Source organism: Seriola dumerili, unplaced genomic scaffold, assembly GCF_002260705.1.
Source record: "Seriola dumerili isolate Sdu_G_001 unplaced genomic scaffold, Sdu_1.0 BDQW01000219.1, whole genome shotgun sequence".
Taxonomy (NCBI): Eukaryota; Metazoa; Chordata; class Actinopteri; order Carangiformes; family Carangidae; genus Seriola; species Seriola dumerili.
The window spans coordinates 4,334,536-4,355,680 of record NW_019174474.1 but is presented as its reverse complement, the minus strand read 5'-3'; the positions used below and the strand labels follow the sequence as shown (position 1 = coordinate 4,355,680).

The 21,145-nt window shown below is 43.5% G+C and overlaps 2 protein-coding genes across 3 annotated transcripts in view; one reads left to right on the top strand and one right to left on the bottom strand.

The window, feature by feature from the left end:
* mapk8ip2 (mitogen-activated protein kinase 8 interacting protein 2) overlaps positions 1–14,241 on the top strand; it is a 30,481-nt gene extending 16,240 nt beyond the window's left edge. The window contains exons 3-14 of one of the 2 annotated variants that reach the window (XM_022754573.1): positions 4,032–4,271; positions 4,356–4,434; positions 4,935–5,138; positions 5,538–7,785; positions 8,067–8,275; positions 8,951–9,026; positions 9,753–9,925; positions 10,024–10,133; positions 10,247–10,369; positions 10,713–10,783; positions 10,875–10,973; positions 11,616–14,241. In XM_022754573.1, coding sequence (XP_022610294.1) covers positions 4,032–4,271; positions 4,356–4,434; positions 4,935–5,138; positions 5,538–7,785; positions 8,067–8,275; positions 8,951–9,026; positions 9,753–9,925; positions 10,024–10,133; positions 10,247–10,369; positions 10,713–10,783; positions 10,875–10,973; positions 11,616–11,688 — 3,705 coding nt within the window. In that variant the 3' untranslated portion in view covers positions 11,689–14,241. The remainder of the gene's footprint in view (positions 1–4,031; positions 4,272–4,355; positions 4,435–4,934; positions 5,139–5,537; positions 7,786–8,066; positions 8,276–8,950; positions 9,027–9,752; positions 9,926–10,023; positions 10,134–10,246; positions 10,370–10,712; positions 10,784–10,874; positions 10,974–11,615) is intronic. The other variant, XM_022754574.1, reaches the window with a different exon arrangement.
* Positions 13,581–18,162, bottom strand: arsa (arylsulfatase A). The gene is made up of 8 exons (XM_022754576.1): positions 17,901–18,162; positions 16,841–17,081; positions 16,498–16,716; positions 16,080–16,249; positions 15,713–15,837; positions 15,279–15,406; positions 15,080–15,182; positions 13,581–14,986 (listed from the first exon to the last, which is right to left on the bottom strand). Exons 1-8 carry the CDS (start codon positions 18,119–18,121, stop codon positions 14,691–14,693), a joined length of 1,503 nt encoding a protein of 500 aa, XP_022610297.1. The 5' UTR covers positions 18,122–18,162; the 3' UTR covers positions 13,581–14,690.
* Between the last annotated feature and the right edge of the window lie 2,983 nt (positions 18,163–21,145).

Below are 21,145 nucleotides of genomic sequence, written 5' to 3'. Positions count from 1 at the left end.
AGAGAGGTCATACAGTAGTAAACCATGCATCAGTGCCTTCTTTCTCCTCTCTACCTGCCACATGCGGTCAAACACGCACATCAGACACACATCAACAGGGGCCCTGACTGCTCACTTCACAAACAACAGTGTCGGTCCTTGTTATGTTGCATCATTGCCCAGAGGAAGTAATGTTGCTGACATGGGATGGATAGGACACACACCCAGTTGCCCTCTTAGTATGTGCAGAGGAGACAGAGAATTTCACGTGGAGGGTATTTCGCATGGTGTTTGATTTTGCTTGCATCAGTAGGGTGTGCGACATTTGTCAGCTCATCAGCAGCAGCAGCAGTCCCTCCCTCGTGCACTGCACTCTGCTGATGAAGAGAGAAGCTTTTGGTTTTCATGTCAGTATGATTTGGTCATATTGGGCAGCATGTCTTTGATGTTTTGGAGGAACAGCCAATCTAAACAGTGAGATTATCCTCTGGCCCCAATCCCCAGCTCTGATTAATTCTAATTCGTTATGGGGTTCAGGTCTTAATCTGCAAAACCCTTTAGATCAGAACTTAGCCTTTATGACGGCAGGACGCACATACATGTGAACAAAAACAAATAGACATGCACAAGATGCCTTCAAATAGCTTATTCTGTCATCTGAAGCTGATGGCAGGTAATTAAAGATCGTTCATGGGGTTGTTATCAATGACTGATTTTCTGTCTCTGAGGAAATGGTCATTTTTTGCCAAATGACTAAATGCTTTAGCAGTTCTGGCTCAGGCTATCCTTTCCTCCTATCTGTGATGTCACTGGTGACAGTGTGTTTTCACACGTGTGATTTGTTTTTTTGCTTTTCCTTGGCCTTTCATTTTTTTTAATCCAGTATATAAACATAAGCAGAGAGAACACAACAGAGGGAGTCCCTCCCTTTTTTGCCTCTCTGAGTCTCTCTCTCACACAGACACACACATACACACACACACACACACACACACACACACACACACACACACACACACACACACCCTGCTGCTTCTGCCTATGATTCTTCTGTCTCTCCAGAGCCCTGATTGAATACCATGAGCACATGCATAATTCAGTGTGTGACAGAGCAATGGTGTCTGTCTCCGCTGTGGCATTACTCCGAGTTTAAAATGTGGAAATGTACAGAAACTCTGATAGATGGAGGCCATCACTCACTGGGTGGTCTCCATTATCGGGAGACTAATCATACCAGCATAAAGCTAACCCACATTGCAAGCTATATTTGATAAATCAGGCTTAGGTGGTACATGCACCCACATACAGACACAATTTCTATCTATCATTGTACAAACAAAATAAATGTAGAGATGTTTTGCATAGTTGCTTCCTCCCTTTCCTATGTATATTGATCAATCTAGATGTGAGCTAAATGCCACCACTGCAGATGTTGTAAATCTATGATGAGTTTGCGGGTATATATGGAGCCCAGCGATGCAGCGGTGAATGGTTTTATGCACTGAATAGACAACCTCCCAAATACAAAAAGGAAAAGGCATTGAGGGTCAGACAACTCCAGCACTTCTGCACTAATTGGGCAGCATCATGGTCAGTCAACAGCTGTATACTAGTCAGCGAGATTGCTTGGCATCACTTTCTTCTTTATTTTCCGCTGACCCCACTGCCTGTTAGATCTTAAAACACCACTTAATTCTCAGCCTCCACTTCTCTTCTCCAAGATTTATGAGTCCCTGGCGTCTTCTTCATTCACAAGGCCATGCAGCCAGCACTCGCTTGAGGATTGTGTCCTCAGTTTCTCTGATCTGTCCAGTGCTGCCTCTGTCAGCTGGTCAGCTCATTAAGCAAGATGGCCCCGCAGTTCAAGCCAAAGCCTCTGCTCTCTCCACTGCTGAGGGCGGTGCTGTGTAGTGGAGCTGCCTCTTCTCATGTGCAGCAGTCAGTAGGTATAGAATTAGCCATGCTGAACAAGCTAATTAGAGATGAAAAAGCCGCTCTGCCTTCATCTTTTTTTTTTTTTTTTTGTCACAGTGATATCTCTTTTCTAACCTATCAGCATTCACAGACGCGGCCCTATCGAGCTGCTGTTGAAGAGCAGAAAGGACTTTATAAATGAGCTGTTTAAAAGACGTACAAGGGTGTCTCTATCTGTGGACTGGTTCAGTTTGTATGGGTTTGGGTGTGTCTGTGTATGATACATGGAATACCATTTACCTTTAGACTAATTTAATTTACATTGAATACATTTGTGCTCTCTGATGCTTGCGAGCCTGTAAGAGGGTTAAGTTCATTTACAGCGCCTCCCCTGCCAGCAGGAGAGCATGCTTGCATAAGTCTGCTGGGTGACAGAGGAGAGACAGTCACAGGGCTGGATGTCCTTGGGAACTGGAGACCGTGGGGATCGATTCTCGCCAACACACAACTCTTATTTATAGTTCTCTCTCTTTCTTGAAGCCTGCTCGCTTGCCTGTCAGTTGGATGTCTCCTGACAGTGCAGATTATTCTCCCAGGCAGATGTGGCATTTTCACACCCCCATTGATGGATCTCTGGATTTTTACACTGTAATGGAGTTATATGTCACATACCCCCAGTGATGGATTGTAATGGGTTAGTGTGGGGAAACCGCACAGTGAATCTTGACAGTTGGTTGTGAGAACTGAGAATTCATATCTATTTACAAATAATTGTCTGTTGTGTCTGTTGCACCGATGCACCAATTCAAAACATTTCTTCCCAGCTAAATCACAGGAAAAAATAGATATGTTAATTAGTTATAAGTCTGCATATTCATGCATACTCTCTGGGTAATAGATTGAGTGTTGATTTCTGTTGCTGTGGCATAAAGTGGATGCGCTAGGCATCAGCAGAATTGTGTGTGGTGGATGAGTGAGAGGGTCAGCTTTGATTCGGCCATTAAAAAGACTGCACTGAAACGCCAAGAAACTGCAGCGCTGTTCAAACTGCAAACCAGACTAATCAATCCTGGTGTTTGCATTGTCAAATAAAGTCAAAGTAGGGGAGAGATGATCAGAAAAAGAAAAACGTGATGGTGACTACACAGTTTGTCTATGAAAATGACGATGTACCAGCTTTTGTCAACATTTTATTTATTTATTTATTTATCAAGCACAAGCAACACTCAACTCTTCAGGTTCATCGTGGAGAGATAATGGTGGTGTGATGTTACTTTGGTCTCCTCATAATGGAGCCTCAGTAGGGTTAAAGGCAGGTGAGAGACCTTCAATACTGTTGGGGCAATTATAACATTAAAACATTATCAGAAAGTGTAGTTAAATCAAACATTTCACCCCACAGCTAGTATTTACTTTAACATTGTGAGGTGTGTGTCAATAATCCACTGTGCTTTGTAATCCCCCGCATCAACTTACCTTGTATCTAGCAAACGTAAAGGATACACGGCAACACACATGTTTATGGAGGTGTGGTCTATTAAACCTCAAAATCATTTAATGCACCACTTTCCAGTAAACCATCTGAAACCTGAGAGATGTTGGATTGATCCACTCTCATTTTATTCTTCTCTGTCTTACCTACACACACACACACACGCACACACACGCACACACGCACACACACACACGTGTTCATGGCTTCACACACGCACAAGACCTGAGAATGCATTAAGAACATATCAGCAAAGTGTACTGTGGCTGTTAATGTTGAGTTGCCCAATACAGTGTTTTGATGTGTGTATATGTGTGTGTTTGTCTGTATTTTACAAACGCCCTCTGTGTAATCAAAGAACACTGTGCTGCATGCTGTCCATCTGTGCTCGCCTCGTTCTTTTCATCTCTCAGACAGGCTTGTTCTTGGCAAAACTATTAAATGAAAAAGGAAGTAGTACACTCTGGAAGGTAGCCGTTTTTTTCCCTCTGTGTTTGCTCGCTACATAATAGTTTCCCTTCTGCTGTCAGAACAGAAGACGCTTTGATTAGTGCATCTATCATCTGAAATATGCTGAGTGTGTGTAAGCACAGAGAATTCTTTACTTCAGCACATCACTAACGCTCTCTTTCTTTTCTGGGGTCAGGATTCCCTCATTCTGGAGAAGAGTGACATGCACCACCCAGTCTGCTCCTTCCAGGATGACTTCCAAGAGTTTGAGATGATTGACGACGAAGATGAAGATGACGAGGAGGAAGAGGAAGAGGACGAAGAGGTCGACCCTGATGCGCCCCCATCCCCCTCTGCCTCCCCTCCTCTCTCCCCTACTCTTGCTACTCTAAAGAGCAGACCCACCACACTGAACCTCACCACTGCTGTGTCGCAGGTAACACTTATTATGCATAGTGTTTAGTCTTCATAACAGTTATGTACAAGCTTGTTAAAACGCCTTCCTCTCTCCTCTTATTAGGATTCTCTGAACAACAACAGCAGTCTGTCCCCAAAGAAGGGAAGCTGGCAGGACTCCTTACGCAACCCTGCCTCACAAGGTGAGTACATGACTAGCTATCCAGAATAAATTAGGTGTGGACAGTGAATATGTTTTCATTTCCATTTGTATTCATTTGTGTGTCCACTACACATGGTGCAGATTTTATTTTGGTTAATATTCAAACATTTTGAGTACAGAAACAGAATTCATTTATTTATCTGGACAACTCTGAGGTCAGTGAGGGATTTCCTGATTGTATTCACCCCCAGAAACTCACAGATGCTCTGTGGCTTGACAATGAAATCGATTGACTTAAGTGAGGCACCAAAATCACAAATAAGTATAGATTACAATTAACATAAATAATCATTTTTATGAAATTGCCAATTTCTCAAAACACCAAATCAGATATAACAGCATTTAAAGTTTCTTGAAACATGTTTCACCTTAAGGCTTTTCACTTGTGGAGTAATTGTCCCACACGGGCCGTTGATTGTTGCCTTCAACTAAAGCTCAGTTATTATAAATTATCATTTACAATATCTACTCTACCTCCAGGCCGTCTGTCTCCAACCCACTCATGTCTGGAGGATGGTAGCCATGTGACAGGCCAGTGTCCAGCCTCTCCAGTTTCCCAGGCACCAGGGTCTCAGAGCAAAGGTATTCCACCAAAACAGGCAGGGGAGGGTGGGAACCCCCAGTCCCCTCACAGGCCCCTCCTCTGCGACATGGAGGGCAACAGGCGGGAGAGGCCCGAATACGGTAACAAGAAGGCCAGCCCAGCAAGCTTAGGGCTCATTCCATTAACATCGGTGTCGTGTTGTGAAATGAAGTGATGTGATGTGAATTTGACTTGTTGAGTGATATAAAAGTTCAGCAAAACCTCATTGTGTTGATTCTTACAAAGCAGTTTGTCCCAGGGAATCAAAGTAGCGTCTAACATATTAAGAAGAGTTTGCTGAACTTGCTCATCCCTCATCCTTAAGGAAAACACCTGCACCTTGTATCTCTCTTCATGCTCTGTCCTTCTAGCTTTGCTCTTTAATTGTCCAAGTTGCTCTACATAATCTACTTCATAATCCTCTATATCATCCTCTATTTTCACTCTCTCATGCCCTTTCTTGTTTCTCCACACCTTGTTTTTTTTTTTTATCTCTGTAGGCTCATTTGGTCAACATAAGTCCCACCCATGCTCTGGTGATGTCACTGAGCCAAAAGCTGACCCTTCAATCCAGAAGACCAGAGTACCCTCCGTAGATGAGCACTCCCAGTGTTCGGACACAGAGGTGGACCACGACCTCAACAGTGACCACAATCACAAACATTCGAACCGGCGTGCCACTGACACCTACACAATCACCAGCGAGTCAGGTCTGGAGCCAGAAAATGACCCAGACCCAGATGGAACCAGTCACTGCTTGTCATCCACTGCACCCATGGGGGTCAACGATGGCGCCGACACACCCTTGTCCGATGAGGAGCTGGAGAAGGACTTTGAAGTGGAGTTCATGTGTAAGGAGACCTACGATATGGTGTGTAAGGAGAACCAGTCGTCATACATTGAATTCCCTTCCATTGAACCCTCTGAGCTTGCCTCCTTCTCCAGCTATGTGTCCACCAGCCGCTCAGATGCTCTCGACCAGTCCAACAGTTCAGATGCTCCAGCCACTTCTGCCGTGGAGGCAGCAGCTAACGACTCCACCTCTCCATCCTCAGATCCAGGGATAGCTGATATGAACCAACGGGGTTACATAACTTCAGACCAGGACAAGGACCTCAGCTCTCCAGGCTCTGACTCTGACATTGAAGGGGAGCTGGAGGCAGCGTTTGCCTGCGGAGGTCCCGTAGTGTCCAACATGATCTCCTCTATCTCAGAGACAGAGCTGGACCTTACCAGTGACGACAGTAGCAGTGGACGCTCTTCTCATCTCACCAACTCCATTGAGGAGGCCAGCTCGCCTACATCAGACCAGGAACTGGACCCAGATACAGAGTTAGAGCAGGACAGTGGTATCGTTGGACTGAAAGCCACTCTACTTCTGGGCCAGCCTGACCCAATCAAAGATGGGTCTCCTCTACCATCTCCTTCCCCTCTACCCTCACCCACTATTGCTACGCCATCCCCTGTTGACTCACCCATCTTACCTCCTGAGTCCTACGATGATGGTCAAGCTCTGATGGGGCTGCATAATGTGGATGATGAGCTGATCTGCGAGCACCAGGCTGACCCAGATGAGACTTTGCCGCCAGCCCAGTGCTGTGAGGACAGTCTGTCCAGACAGATGGTGCTCCAGATAGAACCGGACCACAGCCTAGAGAGCTTCAAACGCTCCTTCTACCTGCCGGTGGGACCCAGGCTAATGCCAAGTGCAGATGAATATGATGGAACAAGTGAGGGAGACTCAGAATCAGAAAGCGAAGATGACCTGAGTGAGAACTCAGACTCACCCTGGCTGCTGAGCAACTTGGTCAACAGGATGATCTCAGAGGGCTCATACCCAATCAGCTGTCCTGAGGAGTGCTTCAAGAGGAAGGTTTCTGTGTCAGACACCATCTCGCCATCATCAGACATTGGAGAGGGAGATGGTTTCAATGATGAGGACCGAGAGAAAAAAGCAGGGATGGAGGGATCAGAAGACGACGAGAAGGAGGGTGAAGGGTACAGAATGGAAATGATGGAGCCTGGAGAAAGGAGGAATGCCGAGTCTTCAAAAGAAGGAGTGGTGATTAGTCCCCGTCTCTTTATTAACAACCCTACTGGTGACACCATAACCCCTCTGATTTTAGAGCGCTGTGCAAATAACGGGAGGGGAACCACAGATTTGAATTCCTTGTATACTACTAAAGACTCTGAGAAGAACTTCACAGACAAACCAGCGAAGAATGGCAGGAGACAAGAGGAAGATGAAGAGCCCAATAACGACTTGATGATGATGGAGGGGAGGAAGGATCTGGACTCACCAAGCCTAAGTGAGAGTGTGGTCAGCGACAAGGACGAAGGTCGAGAGACTGAGCCCAGGCCAACGAGCCGTTCCTCGGCCTCTCTCGAGCGTATCACCGAGGTCAAACACAGCCTGACGTTGGACATCCCCACCTCCCAGACCAACCGCTGCTTTAGCCTTACCTACTCCACAGACAATGACGATGAGGAGGACGATGGGGACTCTTATCCATTCCTGGGTGGCTTGAGGAAGCAGTCCTACAGGGGTAGTGACTTGGAGCTTGACAGTTCACCGCCCATTGATACCAGTGTGCAAGACCATCCTATATCTGATCATGATCTCCCACTGTGTGAGAAAGATCTGGCTCTCAGGCAACCGAATGAAGATGATGGATTGGCCTATGACTCCATGAAGTACACGCTAGTGGTGGATGAAAATACTACGTTGGAACTAGTCAGCCTCAGAAGGTATGCTGGGGCAATGTAATAACATAATGTAACACTCTCTGTTTAAACTGAGCAGAGATAATGGAATATAACTTGCATAATCCTTCCAGCTGTAGATGATAACACAGCATCTTTATGTAACTGTAAAACTAGTTTTTAGAGATAATATTGCATAATACTGGATGAATAGTGCTCATGTTTTTTTTTCAAAGTAAATGCTACCTTCTTTATTGTCTGCCTTCTCTTAGTTAAACCAGCAGTTTTATGGTGGCTACCCTTAAACCGAGATCTTCTCGTCACAGGTGCACCTCTGTTCTGAGTGACGACAGTGAGCTTTCCACATTATGTGATGAAGAGCCTTTGGGAACGGGTGAGGTGGGCTATGGTCGAGAGGATGAGGAGGTGAGGCCAGAACTTCTCAGTTCCTCTGAGGACTCCTCCCCTGAGGCTGACCTCCCATTCTCCAAGAAGTTTCTCAATGTGTTCGTCAACAGCACCTCCCGCTCGTCCAGTAAGTCAAGCACAAGGCTATTCCATCAGATATTTCGGGAAACATACTTTATTTTATGTCTTGCCGTGAGGTGGATGAGAAGATCGATACCACCCATAAATCTGTCTGTTAAGTATGAAACTACAGCCAGGAGATGTTGAACACAAATGCTGAACTCCTTTAACTTAGGCCAGTGGAAATGATATACCCTACATGTTACAGCCCAGCAGCATTATTGCTAAAATTACCCCTTCATGGTCCTTAGGATGAATATACTGTATTAGCGTTTAACTCATTACTGTCAGCTTGATGCATTAACATGTGTTCCAAATTTGGCAGGGAGCCCACACAAGACCTATGGGAGGGCTCTGTTTCCCAGTACACCCATCATCAATCAGTGGTCTCACTTCAAGACTTATATCTCTAATGAAGGGTGATTTGCATAATGAAAGGTTCATTACAAAGCCTTATATTGCCATTTCTTTTTTGACAAATCCAATTAGCCTTCATATAGACTTCCTCACAGAAAGTTTACATGAGAAATGTTGCCTCAACAAATAACATTCAGAGAAAAATGAAAGTATTGAGTGTATTTTATTTTGGACATTTACCATTTTAGTTCCATTTTAGTTCCATTTTATAAAGGTAGTTTTCAGGGCATTAAGACAATGTAACTGGTGTCTGTTTGCCACATAGGCACAGAATCCTTTGGACTTTTCTCCTGTACGATCAATGGAGAGGAGAGGGACCAGACACACAGAGCAGTCTACAGGTAAGAAGACATACAGAACACTTTGCCATTTTTAAAAATTGGACAACAGTGGCAGCTATTTTGCTGTGAATTACAGCGAAAAGCTGATGAATAATAAAATATTGCAAACAATAATAGTTGTTTTCGTTGATTGTAGAAACAGTCTGGTACGGTGAATCGTGAATGTCATTAGCTCCAGCTTTCCAATTACTATTTTGCATTTGTATGGATAAACAAAGCAAGGTTTCGTGGCTTTCAGTGTCCTGTTGGGGTCATGCAGAAATTGTGAATTACTAATATTGTTGGTGAGGAGGAGGGTAGATGTCCAAGTTACAGCTGGACTCGAGCACTGCAGGGTGGCCAGTTATAATTAGATCAGCCACCGCCTGTATTTGAATGTGTGTGTGAAAGCTGCATGCTCCTCCCTTGTATACATGTACATGTTGTGCATGTGTAATTATGTATTTGCTTCACCACAGCCCTCTTTCAGTAATTATGTCTCCACATTAAGAGCTCTTTGTCTTCCTCCTCCACCCAACCCACTGTCTTTCTCTGTCAGCTGTTTCATTACTCCTCTCTCTCTGCTCCCCACTGGGAGTCACCTGAAACCCAAACAGCTGCTTCCTGATCTAATATAGCCCAGTCTATAGGATGCTCAGCTGCAAAGATACCATGTAAGGACACAGTTTAACAGAGAGGGTTTTCTTTTTCTTTTTTTTTCCTCACCCTCTCTGCTGCCCTCTGCAGGTTCATTCCTAGACATGCAGATGAGCTGGAGCTGGATGTGGATGATCCTTTATATGTGGAGGAAGAAGAGGATGACTACTGGTACAGAGGCTACAACATGCGGACAGGGGAGAGGGGCATCTTCCCTGCCTTTTATGCCCATGAGGTCATAGGCCAGTCTAAGGAGTTGTTGGGTGAGTGGAGAGATACACCCACTGTCTTTTCACCTGTTTGATTGTGAATCTCAAAAGAATCACATGTTCTGTATGTATGGCCACATCACACCCTGTAGGAATGAAAAGAAATCCAGCATGGATTGAGACTTTCAGCGTTCAGTTTTTGGGGTCTGTCGAGGTCCCTTATCACCAAGGCAATGGTATTCTCTGTGCTGCCATGCAGAAGGTAAGCATAGTGGAGAACAGCATAACACATGCACAATCACAAAAAGTGTATGCACATACAGCTTGCATCATGAAGTCCCGTTCATTTTAACATGAACGTTTTCTGCCGGTTAGATTGCGATATCGAGGAAACGAACGGTACATGTGCGGCCTCCTTCTCTGTGTGAGTTGGAGATTAGTTTGCAAGGAGTGAAACTGATCATGAGCCTGGAGGATGAGTATGACACCCTCGATGAGGTATGGACAAATGAATGAATCAACCAGTGAATTGCTATCAATCACTAATTCCTTTAAAATGCCTTTATAATGGATTAATGCTCTATTGGTGATTTATCACAACTTGCTGAAATATTGTTGAATAAATCAAGGGAGTATTTGTATACGCATGTATGAAACCATACCACAAAACACAATTATCTTGAGACTGTGAATGCAAAGATACAACAAGAGTATAGAGGGAGTATGTTATGTTGGTTGTGAAGCCCTCTGACACAAAGTTCGGGTTTAAATAAAATCTACTTGACTTAACCTGACTTGTCTCCAACTAAACTCCTCTCTCTTTGCATCCCGCCATCTTTAGTACGACAGATGTAGTCACTTCTTCCAGATGAAGAACATCTCGTTCTGTGGATGCCATCCGAGGAACAACTGGTAAACAAACATCCGATATCCTGCCCTGATGCTACCGGTGTACAGTGTAACACCCGACTGATTGCATCATATTGTTTTCTTCTCTCTGCAGCTACTTTGGCTTCATCACTAAGCACCCCATGCTGAACAGATTTGCTTGCCACGTGTTTGTTTCCCAGGAGTCCATGAGACCTGTAGCAGAGTGTGTTGGGTGAGGCCAAATTACATTAGTATATCAAGTGCTCTATATCAAGTGTATACCATGGGACAGGAATGACTTCACATTGTTTTTATACTGTTGTTTTTTTATATTATAAGCCATGTTCATATAGTTGAGTTCATATATTTACTCTACTTACACTTTAAGCGCACTTTAATTTGCAAGATGCTTAAAACTAACAGCCCTTAAAAGATTTCGGAATTAATGCTAACTAGCTGTATATCACATTTATCAGGCTCATCTGTAGCTGAATAAGTAAGCACTGATTGAGGTTTATTTTTTACACACTAGCCTTTTATGTGTGTGCATGTGTGTGAGCTTTGATTTGAATAATTAAAGAAGCGGATACGTTGACTGTCTCTGGATGGAGTGAGATCAGGCAGCAGAGAATGGGATGGGCTGAACGGTTTCATCTATCAGCCTCTCTCCCTGTGCTGCAGACCCAACAACAAGGGCAGAACCTGTCTAAAAACAGTAACCCTCCTTTGTTTTAGCCAGAGTGGCTCTGCATTATGTTTAATGAGCACTCTTTTTGTTTTCACTGCTGGAAACAGAGCATGACTGTGAAATGCTCTGTCCTCTAATAGCTGTTAGGCGGATCTTTAGTCATGCGCTCATCTGTCTCCTCTGCAGACGAGCCTTCCAAGAGTACTACCAGGAACATCTGGAGTACGCCTGCCCCACCGAGGACATCTACCTAGAGTAAGAAGTGTTGCCATGAGGACCACCTTCTTCCTCCACAGCTTGTGTATATTCATCAAGTTTGCCACCAGAGGGCACTGTCAGTGGGGTCTTCTCTCCATTGTAAAATACTCCTCTGTGTCCCTCTAAAACTGGGATGTTCATTTCTACAGTCTGCTAGGCATTTGACTGATTTCATCCATCTCTCTCTCTTTGTTTGTTTCCATCACCTCGATGGATCGATTGCCTGTTTCTTTTATCTTTTTCTATGATATAAAACTAAGACGCTGAGCACCTGTTTATTTAAAGGTTCCTCTTTTGAAATGAAAACAATATACCTACTACTGCTGTTTCACTTTTCAATGCATGGCTAGTAGGGTTAATGCACACAGACACACCAAGAAATACACATATCCAAATGAATGGCAAGCAGCTCATCAATCAGTACGGGAATGGTGTAGAATCAAGAGGCTGGCGTTTAATTAACTGTAAATATGTATTTGTTCAATATTGACAAACTGCTCATTTGATTTCTACTGATAGTGGCATTGGAGCAAAGTAGAGAGAGTGCAGTAAACTGTCCTTGGTCCGAGCTTACCCCTGTGTTGCGTACAAGATGTAGTGTGTGTTGTAAATACATGTATAGAAAGTAGACATACAGGCGCCTCATCCACACTAATTAAGAAACACACAGTTGAGACCGATGGAGGGGATTTTGTTCTTAGTTTTGTTGTGGGTAATAATGAGTCACTCTCACAGGAGTAACTGCAGGTGTATGAGATTTTAGAAAAGCAGTAATGACTTGGAATGAACTTTGAATGTCATTAGCCCTGCAGATATTTTATTCAGCTTGGATTCGGCGCAGCAACTGTCAGCACATTTGGATGATATGACAGAACCATTTTACTTTTGTCCAGTCCTCAAAAATGCACTGTTTGCTGACCTTCACCACGGGGAGCTTTCATAGGAAATTATTCAACTGTTAAACTGTGCACCACTGTATGCTTTGCAATGATTGATGTGACTTTCAGGTCAAAGAAAGCAAAGGCCCTCTGAAAAGCCATATTCTCACACCTCTGACTGTTTAACTCTGGTTTTCAGTGACGTCCTAGTCTCCGTTTTCTTTTGACTTGGGAGTTTCAACGAGGGAAAAGGAAGGACTAGATTGACCTGTAGCCATGTACCAGTAATGCTGTATGGCAGTGTGCCTACTGTGCAGTGAGTGTCCTGCTAATTCTTGGTCCTGGTATCACAATGGAATCAAACCTTTAATAAAGCATTAAAAAGGAGGTTTTATAGTTATGTAAATGGTTAGACTTCGATCTTGTTTTTTAACTATGATGGACATTAGGGTTGGCCTCATATTCCCATATTTATTTATTTATTGCTTTTAGTCTGGTCAAGGGTTAAAGCCTCATTCACATGTTACACAATTCCCTACTCTGGGGTTGTTGTAGCATATCATAGCTTAGTTTCTAGCACCTTACATTATGGGAGGGGGTATATTTAAAAAAATGATGCAGGCACCACAGTCAGCTGTTACCTGAAATTTCAGGCTTTGAGGTTTACCACTCCCTACCATCCTCATCGTTCTTTCAGACACTGTTTAGCATCTTGTTCTGCTGCTTTCAGTCACAGTCCACCAGAACAAACAAACACCTCAGATCTGCAGGATTTCAGTGTTAAATGTGCACTGAACACTGATATGGCAGGAGGGGGGTGGGGTGTTATCTACATATGTATCGCTGTCAGTTAGATCATGTATATACAATAGCGAATCTAAGATAGTGCTGTGTCCTTTATGTTGAGTATGTTACTGAGATGAATATGTACATTAATTAAAAATAAATAAAAAAATTAAAAAAAGATCACAACCTGACAAAAACCCCTGAAAGAAAAGAAAAACCCGTAAATATCTGTGATCTGCAATAATTTTATTTCAGTGTGTTATGTTCCTACACAAGGTGTTATCTCAGTATCTGTCACACAGGTGGCATTTGGGTTCCTGCCAACTTCATAACTCTCTACAAACAGGCTTCAGCAGCACATTTAGGGCACATTTGTGAGATGTGACATCATTAGTGTGTGACACACCCACCAGACTACTGACCAATCTGCGGTTAGAGCTGAATAGTGACTGAGTCAGCTGCCACTGGAAACTATTATTGCGTCTTGCCGATTATAGTAATCGCCTTTGAGCTCCAACAGTGTGACCCATCTCTGATCTGTATCTATTTGCTTCTGATTATGTTTTTCTATCTTGTTACAGCCTAGTTAAAATCCTTCTTTCCACTCAGCTACACAAAAACAACCTCTGAGGATGATCTAGTCCCATATAGCCGCTGAGACATACATTAACAGTTAAACCAAACTTTTGACTTTATTACATTAACAAGATTCTTCACTGTATACCTAGAGCAAAACAGTATGTGACAGAACAAACATATCCTATCTTGTATCTTTAAAAACATGGACTTGTAAAATTCAAGGGAAAAACAAAGAAAAAAATGACAAAAAAATCACTCTGCCTTGTCATGGATTTGGTCTTATGAATAAAATATATGCTTGATGTCCTAAACTTTTATTGTTGTCTTTATTCTTCACATATACTCTTGACTGTTTATGTGATTAAAATGGGCTGCAAAACATTCACATACAAACCCATATATTTATTAAAATCTTTATCATCATAAACAATGTGGAAGTGGAAAGTACAAAATGAATCAATTAATAAAACATGTATTCAAGTCAGAAAATATACAGTACATTGTTAAACATTACTTTTAAATATATTAATATCAAGATCAAGAAAATCATCTCCTCACTGAGGAATCAGATTGTTTGCAATATTACTTTTCAGTATGAACAGTACTGAAAACTTAACTGTTCACAAGAAAGTAGCAATGCATGATTACAAAATCAACATCACATCTTGTGAATACACTGAGCAATTTTAGGGTAAAAGCAGTGCAGTACCTCCAGGCTTCCCCGCAGTGTCTTCATTAGCAGTTGTGAAAATCAGTCCCATCAACACTGGCAGCATCTGGGCTTGGGGCTACACTGAGGATTACAGCAGGGCTCCAGGTTGGGGTCTGTTCCTTTGAATACCTGGCTCTCGCCAAACACCATGGAGGCTTCAAACTGCTCCTTAACTGTCTTGATCTGCTCCACCAGGGCTTGGAGGTCAGGTCTTCCCATCAGAGGAAGAGGGTAGTGCTCAGAGGGGTCAGCCTCCAGGTCGAAAATCAGAGGGGGGTCGTGGGGCTTTAGAACTGCGAATACTGGGCAGTCTTGGTCTGGGGTGGTACCGCTGTGGGTAGCACCTGATGCACAAAAACATGAACAACCAGGAGTCAAAACCACCTCAGTTCTGACCGTGTGATTATGCTGGATCTCTTGCATGAAGCCTACTGTACCTCGTGTATAGAAGTGGGCCTTGTACTTCCCCAGCCTGAGAGCAAACAGGCCGTACATTTCACTCGGATCTGTGGGGTAGAACATCATCGTCTCCCTTTTACTCTGCAAAACAAGGGTTAAAGATAAAAATCAATACACCATCTTGATTTTAACAATACTTCAATATGTGAGGCTGAGTGTGAGGTATGAAGCCACTACCTTTCCTTGGTTGAAAAGGACTTCTGTCATATCAAGCCCATCCAGCATCACCGTGGGCAGTTTGGCTCCTGCCAGACTTGCAATGGTGGGGAGGATATCTAGAGTGCTGGCCATCTCATGAGTCACACCTGAAGAGATGCATACAGAAAAAAAAAGAGAGAGCAGCAGCAATCAAAAGTCATGTGTTTCGTTATGGTGTTTATTTTCATACTGAATTCAGTGTAAAAACATTTGGTATCCGTTTAAAAATGGTTCAGTACATGTGGCTGAAACATGAAAAACCACCAATGTGGTCTTTGAAAGGGGAAACTGATGTTACCTTGGATTTTTATATACAGAAAGCGCTGGTTTAGTGCAAAACTAAAGCTTTCATTTTTTATCTTTGAAAGTATCCTGCAGTCTAGACTTTTTGCATCTGACTGAGGTGTCCTGACCTGGCCTGATGGTCCCTGGCCAGTAGGCAATGGCCGGCTCTCTCATACCACCCTCATATGTGGTGCCTTTCCCGCATTTCAGAGGGCCAGCGTTACCGCCTCGGGACATACGCATCAGTTCAGGTCTACACACAGAGACAGGAACAACACACTATTAGATAAAAGACAATAAATGCATTATCACAAGAAGGCCATAAATCTAATGTAAAAGAGGACACAGATATAATGCAACTTGACCTTTGAGCAGAGGATAAACACGCTACTGTATCAGAACTACTAGGTGTGTTAAAATGTTAGTGTACAGTAAGAAAGTGATGACAAATACATCATGCATTGCGTATACGAACAAACCAGGGGGAAAACCAACCCATTGTCTGAAGTGAAGAAAACCAGTGTGTTGTTGATCACTCCTGTCTTCTCCAAAGTTGTCAATAAGTTTCCTATAGTGTTGTCAAACTCCAAAAGAGCATCTCCGAATGGGCCCCTCAAAGACTTTCCTGCTGCCCCTGGACCTGCATACTGGGGGTAGTGGGTGTGCTGGACGAGGAAGTAGAAGAATGTGCTGTTATTGTAGTATTTGCTGTCTCACTGAACTGAGTTACCATAATCCATCAACAGGGGGTTGAAAACATTGTGGACTGTATTGCCTTTAAAACCTCACCTGGACTATTCCGCACATTTTTAAAGAGTTAAAAACTGACATGGGCAATGCTCAGATTTTACACTGACTGTGTTATTTTGCTGGCTTGAACAGTATTCTATCTCACAGTGTATTTGTTGCTTACATGGGAGGGATAGTAGAGGAAAAAAGGTTGTTTTTTCTTGGCTGATGTAGTAATGAAATCGGTTGCAAAGTCACTGTAAGCCTTTTCCAGGTCCAGGAAATTGACCGGTTGCTGCTTGATGACATCATTGTGCACTAGCGGGACCGTTACAGTGCCAACATCACACAATCCGAAACACTTAACATCTGGAGGGAAACAAGTCAGGTTCCAACAGGGGCCCTGGGAGAAGAAAACGGAAACAGAGGAACAAATATTAAAACAGACATTAGAGAAAATAAATGACATGAAGATACTTCTAACAAATATCATCACAGATTACTTTTAAAAACTAAATAACACTGACCATGTCATGGGAGTAGGGGATCCCCAGGTACTGGTCAAACCCCTGCTTGGTTGGAAGAAACATCCCATTGGCTCCAAATCCCAGGTGCCACTTCCCTACGGCAGCGGTGGCATAACCCTGAGGTTTCAAGACCTCAGCGATGGTGGTCTCATTCAGAGGAAGACCGCCGACAGAGCCTGGGTACAACACTCCTGGGTAGATGCCTGAGCGGGTCTGATAACGCCCTGTCAACAAGGACGCCCTGACAAGCCAAAGTTACCAAACAAGGCTGTCATTTAAAAGAAATGGGAGAGTGGACAGTGCATAACGTGGGTAAAGCAGAAGGTAGTGTTTGAGTAGTGAGCTAGAGACTGAAACTGAACCGTGATTCAATCTTGGTTCCGTTGAACAATGCAGTGCTTAAGTAATATATTTCCTGGTTATATTTCCTCATTTGTCACTGAAACTACATGATCCATGGTTAGTTCCCCCCTCAAGCGTTGAACTGTACAAAACTAAATGTTATAATGTTGTAATAAACTGAAGATTTTAATGTAAACCACACTGTCAGACTCTGCTGTGCTGGTTTCAAACTGTGACACAATTACACCTCTGAAAAAATGTTTCTCTCTTTTTCGTGGCCATGCACACACACACATAGCAAATTAAAAACTGGATTTATAGTGTGTCTATTTATCAGCTCTGAGTTCATATTAATCAGTTTATCTTCATATCTGGTTGCATAATATTCCAATGGAGGCTCACAGTCTTGCTGACGTATAGATATTTTAACAAATATTTAAGTATTTGAGCCAGGGGGGAGAATCCTAATCATTAGACAGCATTAATGTCACTGTTGTATTTTTAATCACGCATTTTACAACTGAAACTTTCAAGTAACACACAGTAAGTTACATTACGTTATCATTTACTGACTTAAGAGATTTATGGGATCATAAAGTCATAAAAATGTGTGTGCTAATTTGTTAATGCAGTAGCATTAAGACCTGACTCTTCCTCTCACATATGGAGGTTAAATGAAATCAGTCGATGTCAGTCATGTGTGTGTTACAGACGGTACCTGGACGGGCTGCATACTGGGCTGGTGCAGTAGAAATCTGTAAACCGCAGACCTCCCGCAGCCAGGCGGTCCAGGTTGGGGGTGAGTGAAGTGGGGTGTCCATAACAGCCCAAATCCCCGAATCCCAAGTCATCTGCGAAAAACAGCACGAAGTTCGGCGGTGAAGCCGCGCAGGTGCAAATCAGACAAATGTTGAGGAAGAGGAGGCAGATGTAATCCATCCTGGGCCGTCTGACATGAGAGTGAAGATCAGGGGCCGGAAGGTCCGTTAAGAGGAGCCAAAACAAAACGTCACACGTTCGCCCGCGGAAACTGTCGAGTAAAGATGACGTCACGCGCGGCCAGGACATGTAGTCCCCTATTATTGACTTCACAATGCAGGTAAACTGATTTATTATTCTGAGTGCATGGTTTTGTTCTAATCTGGGTCCGTTTAGTTTTAATATATATATATTTAAGTTGTGAACACAACATTTACATCACTTGTGGTTAGTTGTTATGCCAAACTTGATTGCAAACAATTGCTTATTGACACAAACAACATTGTCACTCAATGAACTGGATAACATTCCCTCTCCTTTTAACTCTAGCAACTCCTGAGGAGAATATCTGGCTCTTCAGCTGCTCAATGCTTCATTTTGCTGTGTGTGTGTTTGTGTGTGTGTGTCTGCTGTAAGGTGCTGAGCGGGCCATGTAGGCTGCAGTAGGTTTTTAGAGGTTTTCTGCCGAAAGTACCTGCCTAATGTGGCTGAACACGAAGCCATGAGACACCTACTGTGGCAGGACAGAGACTGTCCAGAATGTCCTGAGCTGTGCATGAGATGTTTATCTGCCTTTTGACTGAAAGAATCAGTCTGAGGGCCTGCAGCTGAGTTTCTGTCCTCACTGGCAACCTTGGTTTCTGCCACTGATTCGACCTGACACACGGTCAATTACACAAACAAGAGGAGAAATAAATCTCTGGTGCAGTGCTGCAGCAGCTGCCAGTTTGAGGAGAAATGGACGTCACAGCTGATTTTGTAATGTACAGTCCAGTACTGGGCCCATTTATTTATTTATTCTCAGAGCAATGCTTCACTCAGGTGGACAGGGAAAGAAAAGGAAGGTGTTATCTGCATTTAAATAAGCTGGCATTGTGTGTGTCTATGGGAGTGAGACAGAGAGATAAAATGAGTATAGGCTTACATAGAAATCCTAACACAAATGTAGTTTTAATCACTAGAACACTTCACTCAGGTGAGTCTCATCCCAGGTGATTTTATGCAAAGTAATGCTGACACCTAAAACAGATTCACTGAGGAGTGGAAATCAGATAATAGCTGTTTTCTTTGGTCCTGATGAATTATGCAACACATCCACTGTACCTTTAGAGATGTGTGTGTGTGTGTGTGTGTGCGCGCGCACGCGTGCGTGCGTTATCATTTAGCTTGTATGCTGTCCAGCGTTGCTGTTTAGCCGCAGGGAATCATCGCTGTGGCATCGGCTGATAGATAGTTTTGATTTACTATTCACTTTCACATCTCTCTACAGGACTGACCTACATTCAGTTGCTACTGTTTGTGTGTGTAAGTGAAATAGAGAGAGAGAGAGAGAAAGGGAGAGAGAAAAAGAGAGAATTGAGATACAGAATATAAAGAAGCAGATGCTCCACACTGATGCAATTTCATCAGCTGTCTTTTCTTTCTCTGCTGTTTGGCTTCTTCAACCTGTGTGCTCTGGGAATATCACACTCACCGAACCATCAATGGGTGACTGTAATCATTATTGCAATCAACATTAGTTCAGCACATACTTTACAGTATGTGCTGTGTTTGTGCTCAAGTTGTTATGTGTTAGTGTACACAACCCTGGAAGAGAGAGAAGAAGCAGGTTCACTTCTTCGAGCAATACCTTGTAATACCTGACCCAGTGAACTGAGCAGAAGAGAGCACACACACAGTCACACGCTTAATATTTAAATAATATTATACACACATAAAAGACAAGCAAATATGAAGCTTTTGCATGTAGGGAAGCCAATGATAAGAGAGAGCTTTTGAAGAACTAACTTGCAGCAGGAGTTCCCTTCATCTTCTCATCTGAAGCCCTGAGCTCTGGAAACACCTCTGCAGGGAACAACTTGGTGCTACAAGCCTGGGGGGTGGGTGGGTGTGGGGAGCACTAACATTCCACCTTTTCTATGACAGGTGTTGATTTTAAATTTAAGAAGACCACAAATCTTTCAAGGCATCACGCTCAGTTCAGGCAAATGATGGATCAATCATTAGTGCAGTAGCTTGAATGTGAAAACCTAGAAGCAGCCATCATTAGGAGCAAATAATTTATGATTATGACCGTTCAGGTTTTGCCACTACTAATGACTCATGAGATGTGTTTGACATAGAGAAGAGTGAGGAGACCTGCTGTGGATAAATGACTGTCTGTGTGTTACACAGCCCTGCTGATTCCACTGTGATTCAGTAAAAGATGACTGCTCTGACCTTTCACTGTGAGTAAATGAAAACTGTTGCCAGTGACAAACACAGAGCAGAGCAAGTAGCTTGAAGCAGCTGAGGCGACAAAAAGAGGTCCTCACCCCTGCGTGCGTGCGTGCGTGCGTGCATGGGTGTGTTTGTGCATGTGTGTGTGCGTGTGTTTGTGTGTGTTTTTGCAGGATGGGTGTGTGAGTGAATTTGTGTGTGTCTCTGTCCATATGCCTGTGAAGCATCAGTTGCCATGTTGTGTTGAATGTTGCTCAGGATAACGTTGCTGCATTTGTTTGGGATTGAAATTTGGGCATCTTCATATAAGATGGATTGTCCTGCCAGAAAAACTCATCTGATTTCATGTCCTGAGAGAGAGTGTGTGTGTGTGTGTGTGTGTGTGTGTGTGTGTGTGTGTGTGTGTGTGTGTGTGTGTGAGAGAGAGAGAGAGAGAGAGAGTGTGTGAATCATCAGCTTTTTGGTAGCAACATGTGCGTTTGTGCCTGTTGTGCGTTTATGTGTGCACTCACACGTGCGTGCATGTGCACATAATGCGATTGCTTCAGGCAGATGGAGGTGTGGTACAAAACAGCCCCGCAGAGCTGATGGAGAAAATAAATCCCACCATCCACTCTCATCCCTCAGGACAGAAACAAGGAGAGAGGGACACCAGCCACACACCTGCGGGGAGCGACTCTCTCCCCACCTCTTCATCTAGCTCTCCTCACCTCCTCCTCCTCTTCTTAAGAATAAGATATCGTGCTAACAGTTTTCTGCACATGC